The sequence below is a fragment of the Mesoplodon bidens genome (genome assembly GCF_964165515.1).
Source record: "Mesoplodon bidens genome assembly, chromosome: 2".
In the NCBI taxonomy this organism is placed as follows: domain Eukaryota; kingdom Metazoa; phylum Chordata; class Mammalia; order Artiodactyla; family Ziphiidae; genus Mesoplodon; species Mesoplodon bidens.
Genome location: NC_138177.1, coordinates 141,353,262 through 141,372,733, shown reverse-complemented (window position 1 = coordinate 141,372,733; position 19,472 = coordinate 141,353,262). Strand labels below are relative to the sequence as shown.

At 50.4% G+C, this 19,472-nt stretch overlaps 1 protein-coding gene across 1 annotated transcript; it reads right to left on the bottom strand.

The window, feature by feature from the left end:
- Nucleotides 1–677: 677 nt before the first annotated feature.
- LDLRAD1 (low density lipoprotein receptor class A domain containing 1) lies at nucleotides 678–10,684 on the bottom strand. The gene is made up of 6 exons (XM_081224178.1): nucleotides 10,622–10,684; nucleotides 10,067–10,118; nucleotides 7,322–7,450; nucleotides 5,086–5,223; nucleotides 3,184–3,312; nucleotides 678–1,971 (listed from the first exon to the last, which is right to left on the bottom strand). The coding sequence occupies exons 1-6, from the start codon at nucleotides 10,640–10,642 to the stop codon at nucleotides 1,823–1,825; spliced, it is 618 nt and encodes a 205-aa protein (XP_081080304.1). The 5' UTR covers nucleotides 10,643–10,684; the 3' UTR covers nucleotides 678–1,822.
- Between the last annotated feature and the right edge of the window lie 8,788 nt (nucleotides 10,685–19,472).

Genomic DNA, 19,472 nt, shown 5'->3' with positions numbered 1-19,472 from the left:
CACTGCCCTTAGGATGAAGTGTGACACACTGTGCCCTCCAGGATCATGTCCTTGCCCACCTTCTCACCTCCTATTGTCCTATTGCTTTGGCCATGTGGCCTGCTGGGCATTCCCATGCCTTTCTTCATGAGGCCCCTCAGCCGGAAATGACTTCTCCTCCACCTGTACCACTGGAAATTCTCCTGCCCTCCAGAGCCAGCCCAAATGCCCCTCCTCTGGGAAGGAGTGGCTGCTCTGGATCAGTCTTCAGAAGCAAGGATGCCCTGAGTGTGCCCGTAGTACCTCACTTGTGCTGCACTTGGAGAGAAACTCAGCCAAAGATGCCAGAGCCCAGTGCTGAGCCTCCCTCAGGCAGGATCCCTGAGGCATCCCGTTCCGGGAACTGATCTTCAGGTCATCAGAGCCCAAAACATGATTGTGTCCTGGCTCCTGAATGCACCTCCTTGGTGCCCTCAGCCCAGCATTTTCTGCCGTCCCACCCCTCCTCCCAGTGTGAGGTGCCTCCTCCGTGGGATCCTGTGCTCCTCCAGTGTTGGACCCAGGCCTGCTCACTCCTGGGTGCCTGGCGCCCGGCTTGGCACAGAGCAGGTACACAGAGACTGTTTAGTGTGTGAGTGAATGAATTAACGTAGCAGTGAATGAACTAGAGCCCACCCGTCTCTCTTGGTGCCCATATTTATTTCAAAACTCACGTGAAACTGATACACAGAACTGATTTTAATTTCCAGTGGGGATATGTCCGTCTCCCTCAACAGGAGTCCCTTATTGGCCAGATTCCAAGTCCATCTTTCAGAATAAGGGTGGGACACTTTCTGACCCTCAAGCTACCTTTTTAAATACACTACAGAGACTCTGCCTCCACCCTGGTCAAGATAGAGTCACACTGGTAGATGGAAAGACTTTGGGGTTGGGACACCATGGATGGTATTTGAGTCCCAGTTCCAGCCCTTACTTTGCTGTATGATCCTGGTTATTTCTCCCTCTGGGCCACAGTTTCCTCATCTGTTTAATGGAGATATCCATCCTTGCCTGCCTGGGTGCTGTGAAACTGGAAATGTATGCCGAGAAACAACTCCTTCACTCAGGCTCCGGAACCAAAATACGATCCCTACTCGAAGGAACCTGGGCTGTTTTGTTGGGCAGCTGGTCACGGGGTGAGGGTGGAAGTGGTTGGGAAGAGAAGGGATGGATGGGGGAGGGGTGGGTCCTCAAGGGGTTCTTCCTACAGCTCAGAGCTTCCTGGGGTGGCTTCCTAGGGACAGGATGACAAGTACCGCGTCTCACGTGCATCTCGTGATCCATCAGTGGGACCTGCTAGGATTACTGAGCTGAGAAAACACTGAGGCTGCATCCAAGCCCAGCAATATCTGCCTTAGGTACCAAAAGGGCAGGAAGTGGCATATACTTCATATATGTGCCATCCATAAGGGCTAAAGTTCTCAGCTTGGTGTTTAAGCCCAAGACTTATCTTTTCTCCAAGGGGTGACAAGGTCAGTGTCTGCAAGCCTGTCTTGGAGTGGAGGAGCAGATTTCCTCTGTGTGGCACCAGAGGCAGGCCTCCAACCATGGAAGCAGACTCCCTTCGTCTTTGTTAGGATTTACCTAACATGGTAGTGAGCTCCCCGTCACTGGAAGAATTCAAGCAGAGGCTGAAAAACTTGAAAGCGGGAGAGGCAATTCCCATTCAGAGACAACGGTGTGTAGATCCCACTACATGATCTCGAAGGCTCCTTCCTGCCCTTGTGTACTTGGATTCACAGCACATGTGACGGGTTATCAGTACCATTCCAACCAGCCTCCCACTCTGGCCTGGGTGACCCATTCAGGGTCCAGGACAGGAGTACTCATCAGACCAGTCAGAGCAGTGCTGCACGTGATCACGACAGAGGTTCCTGGGGATACAGCTGCAATATTTGAAGACAGTCGAGGGACAGCGCCACCAGCCAGGGCCGCAGGGCGGGCACAGAGTCACTGGGAAGACAGAAGAGCAGCTGCTCTGTCCTGGAATGCCCCGTGCAGCAGGGCAGTCTTTAGCTCTGAAACCTACCATTGCCTCCACAGCCCTGCCCCATTCTGACACAGGTTGACTATATTCCTTATTTCCCTGGAGAAGAGAGAATCTAGACTCCCCAGTTCATAGGCTGTGTGACCTCAAGCAAGTCTCTCATTCTGTCTGAACCTCAGTTTCCTCATGTGCTCAAGGTTGTTATTAAGGAAGATAGGCAAAGTGCCAGGCCCACAGTCAGTGTTCAGTTACTAGTGGGCGCATATAGTCTCCCATCCTCCTCTCTCACCCTGATTCGGTCCCACCAGCCCGCTTATGATTCCCTGAGGGCACCTCGCAGACCTCCCTCCTTTGCCCTGGACCCTGGGCCTCCAGCATTCTTCCCTGAACACCCAGCCTCTGCCTGTTGAAACCCTGTCCATTTTTTAAGGCCTGCTTGAATACTGCCTCTTCTGAGAAGTCTCCCTTGATGATTACTTCTCCTATCCACCCCCTCCACAAAAAAACCTCTCCAGGACCCCAGCACTTCCTTTTGGCATCATCATGATGTGAGTCCTGGGGGTGGGACATATGTTTGACTCCTGACTGTGACCCAGCAGAACCTGGCACCAGGCCAGCCCCCAACAGTGCTCAGAACATGTTTGTGGGTTGAACACTGGGGAAGAAATTGAAGGGAAACTCTGGAGCAGTGAAAGAACTAGTCTTAGAGTCAGGAGACCTGGGTTTACACCCAAGCCCCCTTCCTATCACTCATCATACTAAGTCACTTCTCCTCTCTGGTCTCAGTTTACCTACATATAAATTGGGGCCAGCGATTCCTGCCTTCCTTTCCTCGCAGGGTTGTTGGGCGGTGCAGAGAAGATGAAGGAAGCCCAGGTTCAAACCCCAACTGGGCCATGTACATACTCCTTGCATGACTGCCCTCTGAGTCCCAGTTTCCTCATCTGCGACCCTGAAAGCAAGTTTCCCACCACAGAAGAATAACTCTCCAGAAGGAGCCCCTTGGAGTGGTAGTGAGCACCCTACCACTTGAGGCATTCAAGGAGGAGTGGAAAACTTCTTCCTAGGATGCAAGAAGGGGATGCAGGGGGAACTTCAGAGATTCTCTCTGTTTACCTTCTGCCCTCTGGCCACTGCCTGACCACCTGCCCCAGCCAAGCTTGTGCCCAGACCCCCACCTGGGCTCAGTTCATCTGAGCAGTCCCCACAGTTGTTGATCCCATCACACTTTTGGTCTGAGTAGATCCAGGAAGCGGGGTCTCCGCAGTGAGCCACGAGGAAGCCAGGGAGGCTCTGGGGCATGTCTCCTACAGAGGGAGAGATGAGGCAGGAGGAAGTCCACATCTGGCTGCAGCTGCCTCAGGACTATCTGGAGGTGGATTGTCCTGGCCCCCCTGGCAGCTGTCAAACTCGGGGTCACTGCCCATCTATCCAGGAAGGGCAAAAGGAGGTTTCTTGGGGGAGGAGGTCAAGTCAAGGAGAGAGGAGGGTTCTTTCCCTGTTCACCCAATAGAATGCCCAGGGCCACTTCTCCCTTCTCAGCTCTTGCGCCTTCCCACTTCACGCCATTGCTTGTTTTATTCCTCCCTCCAGAAAAGTCCTCCTTGACACCTGTCCAAAACCATTCCACCTGCAAGTCCAGGTGCAAGTTCCTTCACCTCCAGGAAGCCTCCTCCGACTGGAACATAACAAGAATAAATATGAAGCCTTGCACTTGGGTCCCAGAACTCAGGGAATGTGGGATCACATGCTTTGTGAAAGAGAGTCAGAGTATCTTTCTTGAAAGTGGGTTCTGTGTTAGACAGCAGTGTGACAGGTGTACCAAAAATGAACACAAACTCAGGCCACATCGCTAGAGGTATAACCCAGACTTGGGAGGGGAAAAGCCTTTGTTCCTTGGACTCACCAGAGCCAGCCAGAAGTGTCATGGATGCTTCTGGGGCCAGCCCAGGGAGAGGGACATGTGCATTTGGTATGTGCTCTGTAGAGTGCTGGTGGAGTGGGGAAGACCAATCATAAGGGTGTGACTGGGAGTTCAGAGGGTGGCCCGGGTAAGAGGACGCTCATGGGGGACAAGAAAACAATCTCCAAATCCATCCAGTGCCATCATCATGGGAGGTAGATTGAAATGTGGTTCTTGGGGGGCAGGGGTTAATGAGAGGGAGGAGTTGGAACCAATCAAGGATGCTACTGGGAGGCAGCTCTAAACTCAGTACAAGGGAGACGTTCCCATGGAAAAACCAGGCAATGACAGGAGCAGCTGCCTCAAACTGTAGTGAGCTTCCCCTCCTAGGAGTGTGCAAGCAGAGGCAGAGGGGATTTGGGCATGAGCTGGGACATGGACTAGATGACCTTAAAGATCTCTTCTGGTCTTGAGGGTCCATGATGCAATGGCCCTCCCCCCATAAGCTACCCCATCCCACCACCCCGACCCACCAGGCTCTCTCCCTCCTCTGGGGCAAGCGCCACGCTCCTCTCTCTTGAGAACTGTCAGGTCTCTAAGGTCTGGGACTAGACCTTCCCATTCTTTCATTCATTCATTAATTCACTCATTTCATCATTTATTCAGCAAATCATTCTCAATACCTCTCTGTGCAGTGCCCTGCACCAGGCACTGGACCCCAATATCAAGCAGATTAGGTTTGCCCCAGAGGAGTTCACAGTCTGATGGGGGTGGCAAACATGCCAATTGAGAGTGACAACCAGTGTGACTAGGGCTGGGGTGTAGGGAAGCATAGGGGTTGTGAGAGCCCAAACGAGGGAACTTAATCTAGTTTGGGCATCAGGGAAGGCTTCCTGGAGGAGGTAGCACTTGAAATCTGCCTTGAGGGTTGTACACAGGTTCTCTGGGCACGGAGACGCACAGAGTGGAGGCATCCCCTAGTGAGGGCACATGTGTGTGCGTGTGAGTGGGACGGGGTGGGGGGGAAGATGTTCCTGGCTGAGGGCAGCATATAAGCAAAGGCCTGAGGACATCAGGGTGCCTGGTATGTTCAGGGGTGGTCGAGCTTCAGTATGGCTGCAGGGAGAGCTGGAGTTGGGGGGGACAACTCCCAAGGGGCCCTGGAGTAACTACTCACGGCACAAGGCCTCCTCCTCGTCCTCGCCGTGGGCACAGGTGTGGACGCCATCACAGACCCTGCTGGCTGGGATGCAGCTCCTCCGGTCATGGCATAGGAAACCCGTCCTGTTCATCTGTGTCACGCAGGGCTGGGCCCCTGAGTGGGCAGGGTGAGCCCCAGAAGGGTCAAGGGTGGTGTTTACAAGGGCATCACCAAGTTCTCCCCACTGAGCCCCACCTGAGCTGGGGTGAGAGGCTGGGGCAGTGGGGAGGACACTGGGCCCAGCGTCGGAGATTGGGGTCCAAGTCCCAGCCCAACCACTTGCCGGCTGTGTGACCATGGGCAGATGACCCAACCTCTCTGTGCCTCAGGTTCCTTTCTGCAAGATAGGGATCATAGCACACACCCCACAGGACAGCTGGGGAGATTACATAAAAGCCTCTGTGTGAATAACCCTAGAGAGAATGCAGAGAAAGTCATGGTTTATTGAATGACTGTCTCACGGGAAGTTCCTGAGGACAGTGCTCAAGTCAGTGAAGTGGCTTTCACGGTGGGGCTCCTGGTGCAGGTGAAGGTGTCAGAGGCAACGTCCTGGGGCTGGCTGGGGACCATGATGCCACAATCCCTTACATCTGGGACAACTTTATGGGCTGCAAAGCGCCTTCACATTTTTATTCTGTTGTTTCCCCAAAAACCTTTGTGAGGTGTCATCATTAGCCCCATTTCACAGATGAGGAAAGTAAGACTCAGAGAGGTGTGACATGCCCGGCCACACGGCTAATAACCCAGGCTTCTGCCTCTGCTCTTTCCTGAGGCCGGGTCCCCTCCCCAGTGTCCAGGAATGGTGGGGACCATCTGAGTGTCCATCCTCTGAGAGTTTTCCCTTCCATCCCACTGTGGGGAACACCCAGCCCTGGGGCTGCCCCCAAAGAATTAGGGGAGAGAAACTCACAGACGGGCTGGGAGGTCCAGCTCCACAGGCTGTGCATGTGTACACGCGTGAGTGCAGGTTGGAGGTGGGAGCGGGTTTGTGCCTATGTGTTTGTGCACATGTGAACCACGGCTCATCTCCTGGAACTGCCTCAGCTAGTGTGAGGGGGCCGACCCTCAGAGACAGTTACATTGTCACACACACACAACTGCTCACACAGACATACATCAATACACTTGCACATACACAGACGTGCACACATATGGGCACACACACACAGATATGTACCTGCATACACAGACATGTGCATAGACACCTGCACACACACGTACACACACACATAAACACACAGACACACAGGTACATACACGCAGGCAACTCCTGACGTGCTCACATCTATCCCCAGTGCCCATGCTCAGGCATGTAGTGTACTGTGGATTTTACCCCCTACTCCACCTGTCCCCTTAGCACCTCCTGCTAGGTGACAGAGCCATCTCTCAGAAAGGTAGGTCTGCTGACACCCTGCCCCCAGCTTAATCCCCGCCCATGGCTCTCTGGATGGTGAGCCCCCTCCCCAGTGCAGCCTTTGAGGCCCTGGGCCTCGGCCCCACCCGCTGCTCTGTCCTTCGTGTCCACTGACCTTCTCCTCACATTTCCTCCCACCCCAGGGACTCTGCACAGGGTGTTCCCTGTGGTTTTCCTGCCACCCCTTCCACTAACCAATCCCACTTTCCCTTCATGCCTCAGCCCCCTTTCACTGCTCAAGGAGCCCTTCTTGACTCCTGGACTGGGTCAGAGCCCTGCTCCAGACTCTCAGAGCCCCCATTAACCCTGCCTTACTGTACTTATTGGATTAATATCCGCCTCACTCTCCAAACTGTTAGCTGCATGATGGCAGGGTCGGTGTTGGGGCTCACCACTGAAGTCGGGCCTCAGGGGTATGTTGGACAGGTCCCTGTCCTCTGTGGCGAAGGAAGACATGCAGATGGATGGCACCACCCAGGGTGACCAGACTGGGGGAAGAGGAAGTGTGAGAGTTATGGGAGCTGAGACAAGGCTCCTTGTCTCAAGGCAGGCAGGGAAGGCTTCCTGGAGGAGGTGGCATCAGAGCTTGGTCCTCTCAATAGCTCATGCTTATAGATGTGCAGATGGAAGCTCAGAGATGTGTATATGTCAGTGTCTGTGTGTGTCTGCACATGCACCCTAAGGAACTTTCCAAAAGTCATTTCATGGAGAAGCCAGGCAGGGTCAGTTTTCCCCCATCTCTCTGTGTCCCCATCCCCTCCCAACAAGTCTGACCCACCCTCTCTTGCCCACCCTGACCTGGCGTGCGAGGTGGGGGTCCAAGGATGGCGACCAGGGCAATCAGGGCTGCAAGAGTTGCCAGCAGGAGCATCAGGAAGGCTGAGAGGCAGACCCCTCGGCACGAGCAGCAGAAAGGGCTCCGGTCTGCTGTGTGGGGTAGGAAACCAGTGACGGAGCAGCCAGTGCTGGGGCCCAGGGATTCCCTGCCCTGCCCGCTACAAGTGGTCCCTACCCACTGGGGTCCTGGGGGCAGGACAGGCTTCCCTGGAGGAGAGGGCTCCCAAGCCCACCATTATGTTCTCGGCTCTGCCTGTGGGCCACCCCCACCAAACACCTGTCTCTGGCCCAGGTCCAGGTGCTGGTGAGTGGCAGTCATGATGAGGGTCCCAGGTCTCTGCTCCACCCCCCTCACCCTCCTGTCCTTCCATGAGGCTGTCTCCTCAGGAGGAAGAGAGAGAGGTACACCTGTGTATCAAGCCCCTACCATGGGGCAGAGACCAAAGCAGGCCCTTCATAGCCATTATTTGTATTTTTCAAGACAACATTTATTTTATAAATGAGGAGACTGAGGCTCAGAGAAGAAAAGTTTCAGGTCACCTTCTGTGGAGCTGGGATGTGAATCCACACCTATTTGCCACCCAAACGGGTGTCCTTTCCACATGCCAACTGATTGCTCATTCTGGAGCCCGTCAGGATGCTGATTGGAATCCCAGCTGCACCACTTTCCAGTTGGGCCACACTGAAAAGCCACACTTTACTTCTCTGTGTCTGTTTCCTCAAGTGGAAAATGGGGGTCATAATGCCTACCTTAGAGTTGTTGAGAGGATTAAGCTAGGTACTGTATCAGAACAGTGCTTGGGACATAGTAAGTACTATAAAGGTTTTAGCTACTATTCATGTTTATTGAGCATCTACTATGTGCCATTCTGTATCTGAAGTACAGTGGAAATAGGTGATGTCCTCCTCCTTTAACTGACTTCGATCCTTTAATATTTGCTTGCTTGTGAAATAATGAAACAAAGTCTTCTTGGGATCCTACTAGATGCCCTGCTCTGTAGAGGACACAAAAGCAGTCACAGCTCTGATCCCCTTGCCCTCCAAAAGCTTGTAGTTGCACTTAGAAGACAAGATGTAGACAGGTAAAAAGAAGAGTGTGGGCACTCCTGTTGTCCTCTGGGGCACAATTATCTCAGAGAGGGGGCAGGAGCGGGCATGATGCATCTACGTCCCCAGGATCCAGCCTGGGGACATAGTAGGCAGGCACACAGTAGGTGCTTTCTGAATACTCTGATCTAGAGATCCAGGAAACAAGGGAAGGGCCCAATTCAGGTCAGTTCAGGTCATTTCCATATAATCCATTCACATTTCCAGAGCTGCTTACTCTGTACTCAGACTATACCTGTACACCAGCTGCTCACAGAGCCAAGGGGGCAAGTGTGGTTAAGAAAGAGTGAACTAGGTGTCATGGTGCTTGAAGGAGGGTGGGATTTCCACAGGCAGGCGAGGGGAAGGTGCAAGGAGAGGGCACTCCAGGCAGAGGGTGCCTGGATGGCATGTGGGGGACAGCAAGTGGCCCCATGTGTCCAGAGCCTGGGGTGGGCGTGCATTGGGAAGGGAGACGATAGCCGATTTATGCTGTAGGAGATGCAGCATAAATCTAAAACCCATGTTTCCTGCAGCCTTAGTCCGTGGCTCCCTTGTAAACTCAGGTAACCAGGGAGACAGTGGGAAGGCTGGCAAGGAGCAGCATCCTGGTTGGCCAAGCAGCCACTCCTCAAACATTTGTGCAGCACAGGCTGGGTGGGTGGGGTCACAGGAGAGCCTCGGGGCCCATGGCCAGATGAAGGCTGCATTTCAAAGCCTGAAAGCCCTTAGGTGCCGATGCCCCAGGGCACAGATGGGAAAAGGAGGCCATTTTCCCACATCACACCCACCCTGAGCCAGGCTTGAAATAAACAAGCGCCAGCGTGGAGCAGCAAAGGCACCAGGGCTCTGCAACCAGAGGGACCCTGATTCGAATTTGAACCCTGCCTCCCTCCTCCCATCCGTGTGGGATCTCAGCTTGGCTGAGCTACCTGACCTCCCTTCACCTCAGCTGCCTCATCTGTTATTGCCCCCTAATAGGAGCCCCTCTCAGAGCTGTCCTGAGGGTTGAAACAGACCCTGCGATGCCGGGCACATAACAGGGCCTTGATCATTGATAGTTATTGGTAGTAGCTACCTCTCTGGGGCTGTTTCCTTAAACAATCAAATGAAGGCCAAGATTGGAAACACATAGAAGGTGCTTAATAAATGTGTTCTTTCCTTCCTTTATTCCACAGAGGTAAAGCAAACTGTCCTGGTCACAAGGTGAGCCAGTGGCCAAGAACAGGTGCTAAATAAGTGTGTAATCCTGCCTATTTTATCCCTCAGAGGTAAAGAGAATCACCCAGGTCACCCTCTGAGCCAGGGACTCGACTCCAGAGCTCTTTTCTCTAAAGGTTACCGGGGGGTACTGTATGTGGCACTGCGCCTGTGAGGTGGGCAGCATGCAGTAGGTGCTCCACACATGCTTGTGCATGGAGAGAATGAACCACCCTATTAAGCAAATGGCTGTCATCATGGTTGGCCAGGACGCTGGGAGCAAGGGGACATCAGCAAGGGGACAGAGGTCTGAGAGAGCGGGAGCCTTAGGGAGCCCCCTTTGTGTCTCTGTAGCAACAGCCCAGCTTTAAGGGAGCCCCACGTGGGGGAGGGACTGGCCCCAGGCCCTCCGTCCTTTACCTTCCCTTCCAGGGAGGACTTTGCTTCCAGCAGCAGCAGCATTGCCATCCCCCTGCCCAAGAGAACAGAGTGAGGGGTGGGCTGAGGTGAGGCGAGGTCCAGCCTCAGGGGATCAGACTGAAAAGTTTTTCAGAAGTGTCACCAAGAGCCTCGGGGGAATCCACGGGCCCTCCCACTCCAGCATGCTGAATGCCCCAAACTCATCACGTCCACTTCACGTTCCCACACCTATGCCTGTACTGTGCCCTGGAATGCCTTTTCCTCCACTGTCCACTTGGCAAACATTCATCCTTCAAACCAGCTCAGGCGGCTCCCCTCGGAGAGGATCCCCCTGATGTCCCCTCCCATAATGTCGATTGTTCTCTCCCTTGGCCTCCTCTCCCCTCCCAGCACTTATCACCTGAACCGTGTACCTGGTTCACCTGTTGGGTCCCCGTAGAGAGCCTCCAGGGTGGTGGAGAACCGGAGTCACCTCAGTGTCTCCCCTCTTTACTGCCCACCCTTAGCCTGAGGTTGGCTCCCCCTGGTCAGGAGCTGTCTCAGGGCAGCTCTTACCTGGGGGAAGATCTTGTTCATGTCTCCGGCTCCCAGCTCCAGTCTCCGGGCCCTGGGTGGGTGCAGAGAGCTCAGCGTGGGTTCCCTGCCTGTCACCAGGGGCAGCCTGGAGGAGGGACAACAGCAGGCCTCGCCTGGCCGCACCCTCCCTGTGGGCAGGCCCCTCCCAGGCTGCCTCCCATGCGGAGGAAAGGGCAGCAGGGCCCTGCTCCTGCCTGGCCCTTCCCCACTCTGCAGTCTGACAGCCACACTCCAAGGTTGGAGTTCTCATCCCCATGTTACAGGCGGAGAGTCTGAGGTTCATAGAGGGAGAAACTGCCCTCAAGTCACACAGTGTGGGTTTGGTGGGGGCATTAGCCCAGGAATTTTTCAGGGTGTGATTTTTCCTCCACATCAATTATGAGACTGGAGGATGTCAGGCCCCGCAACTGCATGAAGATCCAGGCAGAAATAACCCAGGATTAATGTTCCAGTGGCTAAAAAGCAGGGGTCATTTTTTTCATTGATGTTTGCTCAATTAAGTATGTAACCTAGGTGGAAAGAATATGCATTTCCCACTAAAATTATAAAGCAAATATAATTTTAAATTATTTTCTTTAAAAAAGTGGTCATGGGGCTTCCCTGGTGGCGCAGTGGTTGAGAGTCCGCCTGCCGATGCAGGGGACACGGGTTCGTGCCCCGGTCCGGGAAGATCCCACATGCCGCGGAGCAGCTGGGCCCGTGAGCCATGGCCGCTGAGCCTGCGCGTCCGGAGCCTGTGCTCCGCAATGGGAGGGGCCACAGCAGTGAGAGGCCCACGCACCGCAAAAATAATAATAATAATAAAATAAATAAATAAAAAGTGGCCATGTACTTTAAATTTTTCCAGAGATGATGCCTGTGATGGGGGAGGGGTGGGGGCAGGTTGCTTCCCTGAATAATGCCTTCTACCAATTCAGCTCATCCCTCTGCTGAGGAGACCAAGGTTCTGGGAGCCTAAGGGTCTGGTTGGAAGGCCTGGACCAAGGGAGGAGCGGTGTCCACCTCCAGAAGTGAGCTTGGGGGCTCCAGGGAGGGTCTCTCTGTACGTAGCCTGCCTCTGATGCCCATGGGTTGCCTAACCTGTAACCAGCCTTTTCTTTTTTGTTGGGATATAAACTACCAAGTCCACAGGGATGGGGGTGGGGTTGGGGGTGGAATGGACAGACTCAGGGGCAGCCCTCAGAAGGCGGCAGCGCTGGGAAGGGCTAAGCTCTAGGTCAGGGGAACACGGTTCTCATGAGGGCCCTGCCACTGGCTCTGCCGTGGGCAAGTCATTTCCTTTCTCCGAGCCTCAGTTCTCTTGTCCAGAAAAAGAAGGAATTGGACTGGATGAAGAGGATGTCTTAGTTTGGGGATCCCCATAATCAGACCTAAGACCAGTTTTGAAGGCAAGCAGATGTAAGAGGGAGCAATCCCGGGAAACACCGGGGGAGTGAGGGAAGTGAGGCTTCAGTAATAGGAGTGTTATCACACTCATCCCACTGTGGGCAAGAGGAACTTTCTCTTGCTAAGGAATTCGGGAGAAGATGCACCTCAGAGTCACCCCACCCGAGGGTAAGGGAACTGAGGTATGCATTTGCCAGTTCTTGCCATTCACTGGCTGAAAACTGCTGGAGGGTATTTATTCCTGGCACCCCTTGGCCCGCCTTAGGCAAAGAGATGCCGGTGTTGGCAGCTGCAAGCTAGGCTGATGTGCCCTGAAATGGAAAGGGCTGAGGTGTACGGGCAGGACCCTCATGGCATGTGCTGAAGATGCATCGACATTTCACCTTGCATGCCAACTCCAATTGATTGTTGAGAGTGTCTGGAACATGAGGTTCAGAAGGATTATGAGGTCAGGACTCAGGGTTTTGTGATTGAATAGTGATGTCTGCCATGGGTATAAGAATGGAGAATGGTATCATGCATGATGACCATTTTGCCATTCTGGGACCAACACATGTCCTTCAACTCTGGTTTTTCTTTTTTTTTAAATAAATTTATTTTATTTTTATTTATTTCTGGCTGCATTGGGTCTTTGTTGCTGCTTGCGGGCTTTCTCTAGTTGTAACGAGCGGGGGCTACCCTTCGTTGCGGTGTACAGGCTTCTCATTGTAGTGGCTTCTCTGGTAGCGGAGCACGGGCTCTAGGGCACGCGGGCTTCAGTAGTTGTGGCACACGGGCTCAGTAGTTGTGGCTTGCGGGCTCTAGAGCACAGGCTCAGTAGTTGCGGCACACGGGCTTAGTTGCTCCTCAGCACATGGGGTCTTCCCGGACTAAGTCTCTAACCTGTGTCCCCTGCGTTGGCAGGCGGATTCTTAACTACTGTGCCACCAGGGAAGCCCTGGCCTTTCTTGACTGTGATTCTTTAGTGTTCTTTTATGAAAAGACTCTTCAGGGATGTGAAATTTCCCTTCCTCTGGACTCCTGCTCCAGTCCAGGTACAGCCACAGCTGGCTGTGCTGGCAGCATTGTATCTCTCCAGGGCTCAGGCTGTCACCAAGAGCCCTTGGGTGAAGGGCAACAGGGGGTCCTGGAAAGATGGAGGAGAGGCCCTGGTGCCTCAATCCCTGAACTTCCTGGTGTCACAGCCAGGTTATATTGAGGAGAAAAAGGACTTGGGCTGCATTGTACAATCTCCACCTCCACCTGCTGGGCTCCCTTCCCTGCTTGGGCCATGGCACACCTGGGTAAACTTGTAGCAAGAGTGGGAACTTTGGAGCTGATGGTCCAAATGGTCCCACCACTAGCTGTGTGACCTCTGATATGTCACTTAACCTCTCTGAGCTTCAGCTCTCCCATCTACCTCTCTAAACTTCTTTTCCACTCATTCCTGAAGAAAGGTGGTGCCCCAGTAGATGGATCTCTTCGTCCACCCCACTCAATACCCAACCAACACTGCACCAGGCCCCCTTGGCCCACCTGCTCCAAACTCTCCCTTCTTCCCCCCTCCCTTTCCCTGGGAAAAAAGTTTCAAAAACTTAATACAGAAAACTTGGAAGAATAATGTATCCACCATCCAGAGATAACAAACATTAAAATTTTTGTCATTTTTGCTTCAGACTTCTTTTTCCATCAAGTGTAGCAAAAATTGAAGGTCTCTTTTTCCCCAGTTGTATTATTCCTTCCCTCCCTCCCCAGAGTCAACCAGTTTCCTGAATATGCCTTGCATGATTCCAATGGCTGGTTTTTACACACTCTCTAGACACACATACACAGACATCTAGAATCACAGTGCAGGGGCCCCTCAACTTTACCAGATATGGCCAAACTGCTCTTCCAGGTGGCTCCCATTAGCAGCGTGTGAGAGTTTCTGTCTCCCCAGTCGTGAAAGTGTCAGTCTTTCTGACATCCATCTGCTGTCTGGTAGGTGTGAAATGGTATCTCGGTGTGGTTTTTTTTTTTTTTTTTTGGCTGTGTTGGGTCTTCGTTGCTGTGCGTGGGCTTTCTCTAGTTGCAGCTAGTGGGGGCTACTCTTCGCTGCGGTGCGCGGGCTTCTCATTGTCGTGGCTTTTCTTGTTGCAGAGCAAGGCTCTAGGCGCGCAGGCTTCAGTAGTTGTGGCATGTGGGCTCAGTAGTTGTGATTTGTGGGCTCTAGAGCTTAGGCTCAGTAGTTGTGGTGCATGGGCTTAGATGCTCCGTGGCATGTGGGATCCTCCTGGGCCAGGGCTCGAAGCCATGTCCCCTGCATTGGCAGGCAGACTCCCAACCAGTGTGCCACCAGGGAAGCCCTCGGCGTGGTTTAATTTGCGTTTCTCTAGTAATTCCTATGGCCACCAACAATTGCTAAAATTTATTGAACACCTATTTTGCCACATGCTGTACTACATGTGTTACGTATATTAACTCATTTAGTCCTCTCAACCACAGATGATGGGAACTATTATTATCTCCATTTTACAGATGAGGAAATTGAGGCACAGAAACAATAAGTTACTTGCCCAAGGTTCACAGTTGAAAGGAGGCATAGCTGGGATGCAGACTTGGGTGGCTGAAAAGTTCACACTCTACTCCTACCTATCCCCTCACTTCTCAAAATTGTGGTCTTCGGACCAGCATCCTCCTCATCATCTGTGAGAGATGGGGTCTCACCCCAGAACTACCAAGCCAGAACCTGCATTTTAACAATGTTTTTCCATGTTATGGAAAAAGTCGAACGAACTTTTTGGTCAACCCTGTATATTGGTCATATGGATTTCTTCCCTGGTGAATGGCTTTTTCCTATCTGTTGCCCATTTTTCTATGGGTGGTTTATCTTTTTCTTATTGATTTATGGATTTCTTTATGTTGGATTTGAATCATTTGTTGCATGGATCATACATCTCTCTCCCAGTCTGCAGCTTGTCACTTGCTTAGAGTGATTTCTGCTGGCTCCCTCCACCTTTCTAAATCCATCTTTCTTGCCCAGAACCAGGCAATAATCTCACTTCATGAAGCCTTCGGCTCTCCCCCTTACCCTGGATTTACCTTTCCCTGTATTCCTTATGGTTGAGGGCCCCATCTTACCCTGGCTGTGGCTAGCGGATACCCTCTGCACATGAGATCAGTAAACCTCACCTTGAGTCAGGCAAACCTGGGTTTTTATCCCGATTCTGCCAAATTAATACCTACCTAATTTAAGATGGTAAGTCACAGCCTGTCTGTTTCCTCATCTGAAGAATGGGGATAAGAATACTTACCTCAAAGAGTTGTGGTTAGAACGAAGCGGGTGCACATATGTGAAAGGGTTCTGCACCCTGGGAGGGTGCAATATTGTTTCTGGATGACTTGGTTTGTTTATAATTACAAAGAGATCTGCTTGAGGGCTGGGACTGCTTCATAGTCCAGTGCCCGGCTCTGGGTTGGACAATGTTAAGTGGGCACCACAACTAGATTGACCCAGGGACCTAAGAGATCCAGACCTGCCTAGAGGTGAGGCCAAATCCCTGCCTCAACATTTACCACTCCTCCCCTGTGCCTTCCGTAACTCTGAGAGCCCTGGCTGGCCACCTCTCCTCTCTGAGACTGTTTCCTCAATTCTAAGATGGAGATGTTAAACCCCATCCTGCTTTCCTAGAGGGATGCTGTAAGGACCCATTTAAAATGCTAGAGTGCTATAAAGGGCTTTGCAAAAGTCATGGGGAATCAATAGATAAACTTCATCATGAAATATCTAAGTAGACACTTTTACAAGACAGCTTATAATATTGCTTAATGCAGATGATTCAAATTTTATTGATGCTTACAGACTTAAGTGTTATGAAATAATCAGATGTGGGGCTGCAATAATGACTGCATGATGGTATATCCTGAGGTAACATTATCAAGAGCTTTGGTTGAAACCTCTCATTTCTAATCAGTTGCTGATTTATTTCCATCCAAGCCTTCAATTATTGCTGCAATGTTGCAAAATAATTCAGGTATGAAAAGCATACAAGAAACAGTAAAATGAACCCAAATAATTTAGAATTGAAGAGGCAGACAAAAATATTTTACTCTTAAAACAACAAAGTAAAATTAGACAACCTCTAAACCAGGGGTTCAGTGAACTTGGATGAGAAAAAAATTAAATATTTTCACTAACTTCTAACTGAAATATAGCATTTCCTTCTATTTTGAACATAGGCAACAAATGACAGGACTGTAAGCAGTACTGGGACTTTATCATTAATAGAAATCAGACATTTAGATATCATAGATGTTGCAGAGCTTTCAAAACAATAGTTTGAAATTACTTTGAAATTCCAATAGATTTAGAACCACCAGTAGGCCTTATTTTATGTGTTAATAAAGAAGTACATATATACATAATTGCAAAATTTTGAAAATACCTTAATAACTGTATTTTAATATAGTTTCCTTCGCAATCCTTCACACTTAGTTTTATGCATGTGAAAACATTATTCTGAGGAACAGTCCATAGGCTTCACCAGATTATCAAAAGAGTTCATGGCATGAAAAAGGGATAAGAACACCTGCTCTAAACAGATAAGTCATTAACATCACAGTAAGAGAACACTTAATAGTGAAATATGTAAAGCTGGCTTCAACAATTACACATTTCAGAAAAGGTATATAAACTGTACTTCAGAAATTAGTTACAGTATTGCAAGGAGTCAGAAAATTCACACTAATTGTACAATCTAGCTTTCCACAGAAGGCTGCATTTCCCACTATCTCAATCTTTTATCCCTGTCACTGTACATACCCCCACCCCCAGACTCTAGTCTAGAACAAGTAGTCAAGGAAAGAAAGATAAAAAAGGTAGCTCATACTGATGATACTCATATGCAAACATAACCTGCTCAGCAACTGGAAATGTGGTGGGAAGGGCTTAGGAACACCTGGGTTAGTTGAAGTTGAGGCTGGGCTGGCAAACCTAGAATTTGAGGATGGTGATAAGTTGACCAAGTATTGTGGTTTAAAAATTCAGTCCAACGTGAAATCTGGTAAGAAGCTTAGGAATGCATGGGACAGCCTTCCCAGTTTGCTTGGCAATACTCAGATTGTGACTGTGACCCAAAGACTAGGCTTACCATCCAAACAATAAGGTGGAGGAACAGACAGCCTTATACATAAAAGCTCAAAAATATACGTGAAACAAAATGAAATAGGATTACTGGGCATTCAAAAACAAAAACAAAACCCTGGGAAGGGAATGGAATTTCCCATTTCTCTGTGGCTGGATAAGCACAAAATTTAATAGACCCTGGTGGTTACCATAGAGCTAAGATATTGCTGGCCTCTGGACTTGCCCCTCTGGTCTATCGTGCACACTGTTGCCACGTGCATCGTTCTAAAGCACTGCAACTCTTGCTTAAAACCTTTCTATGCTTTCCACCTTGCTCAGGACCAAGTCCAGGTTTAATGAGGTCCTTTATTATGTGATCCGCCAAGCCCTATCTACAGCTATACTTTTGTATGCTCTGTGTCTGCCTGCTAAACAATTTGCTGTTCCCCACCCTCTTGCCTCTAGGTCTTTGAGCATACTGTCCCCACTGCCTGGAACACTGCTCCCTGTATTTTGTTTGGCTTCCTTTTTCCCTCTAGGTTTAAGCTTGGTTATCACTTCCTCCCAAGAGTTAGGGGTCCCCTCACAGTACTCCATGCTATCTGGTCACAGCACTTACCACATTAATAATAGTCTGTCTCCCTCTTTAAAATCTGAGCGACCAGAGTTGGGCACTGGGTCTTGTTTGTTGTTGCAGTCCCATCTCCCAGCATGGGGCTTGGCACTCAGGCTCTCAAGTGGTTGTTGAATGGTTAAACTGTGGATCTCTAATACGGTATCTTGACAAAAATCACTACCATGGTGTGGGGACTCAGCTGAGAATGTTATATAGACTGCACCAAAGATTGGGGGGCCTGATTAGCTTTATCGAAAAAGGTCTAGAACCCTCTGATTCTCCACATGTGGTCCTAAGATACTTAAGAGCCCACAAAAATTATAATAGAACTATTTTGTATATTTAAAAAATCATAATGGAAATGGCACATTTATCTAAGATAAAGCCACACAGACTAATAAGGGATAAAGTTGTTTGCTTTGGGCTAAGAGTGAAAGTACCAGGTGTCACACGCTAATGAGCAGCTCAAATTGGCTGATAATACATCATATGAATTTTTGAGATAAGATTGATAGACCAGATAATCTGGTAATTTCTGATTTACAAAAAATACATCATATATAAAAGGTATTCATGAAGTTTTGTGAAAAGATTGGGAACCTTGGGCCTAAATCATTCATTATGGTGATTACTACTGTGTTTGTAATTGCCTGAATCAGTGTATCTCTTACACCAGGGACCTGAACCAAGCAAGAAGGACCTTAGGAGTCTGGGAGGTTTGAACCAGAGACTCAAGGGTCTTGATAATTTGCCTAGGACCAAGGCAAGCTTCCCAAGAAGATGCTGTGTGGTAGGAAAGAAGGTGATACCTGTCTAATGGAAACAAGTAAAGTTGGGCCCACCCAAAGGGCTAAACTGTTACTTTAGAAGGGGCCAGTTTCATTGCTTTTGTTGCAATTTTCAAGTCACATATTTTTATGCTGTATACCTTTGTGGGGGGGTGGTGGTGGTGATTTTTCTTTTCTTTTTTAAAAGTAAAACTGGGGCTTCCCTGGTGGCACAGCCGTTGAGAGTCCGCCTGCCGATGCAGAGGACACGGGTTCATGCCCCAGTCCAGGAAGATCCCACATGCCGTGGAGCGGCTGGGCCCGTGAGCCATGGCCGCTGAGCCTGTGCGTCCGGAGCCACAACAGTGAGGGGCCCGCGTACCGCAAAAATAATAATTAAAAAAATAAATAAATAAATAAATAATAAAAGTAAAACTGTTGTTGAAAACGTCTGGTTTAATCATGTGAAAATAAAAAGGCAGGACACAAATATTTGAGTGCCTGCTAAATAACAGGAAAGATTGGGTATTTCCTCATACAAGGAATTGTCTCTTACAAACAAGAGGGGAAAGTTTGTCTAAACTTGGATCAATGCTTTCAAGAGGAATGAGGGTATCTCAGTGGTATCTCATTCGGGAAGCAAAGAGAAACAAAACCAAGGGAAGGTGGAAGAGCATAGGACAATTGTACAGTTGCTCTTTTTTTTTTTTTTGCGGTACGCGGGTCTCTCACTGTTGTGGCCTCTCCCGTTGCGGAACACAGGCTCCGGACGCGCAGGCTCAGCGGCCATGGCTCACAGGGCCAGCCGCTCCGTGGCATGTGGGACCCTCCCGGACCAGGGGATGAACCCGTGTCTCCTGCATCGGCAGGCGGACTCTCAACCACTGCCCCACCAGGGAAGCCCGCAGTTGCTCTTTCTTATCGAGATATTCTTTCGTATTGTTTTTATAAGGGAGGCCTTTCCTAATAGTGGGCTCT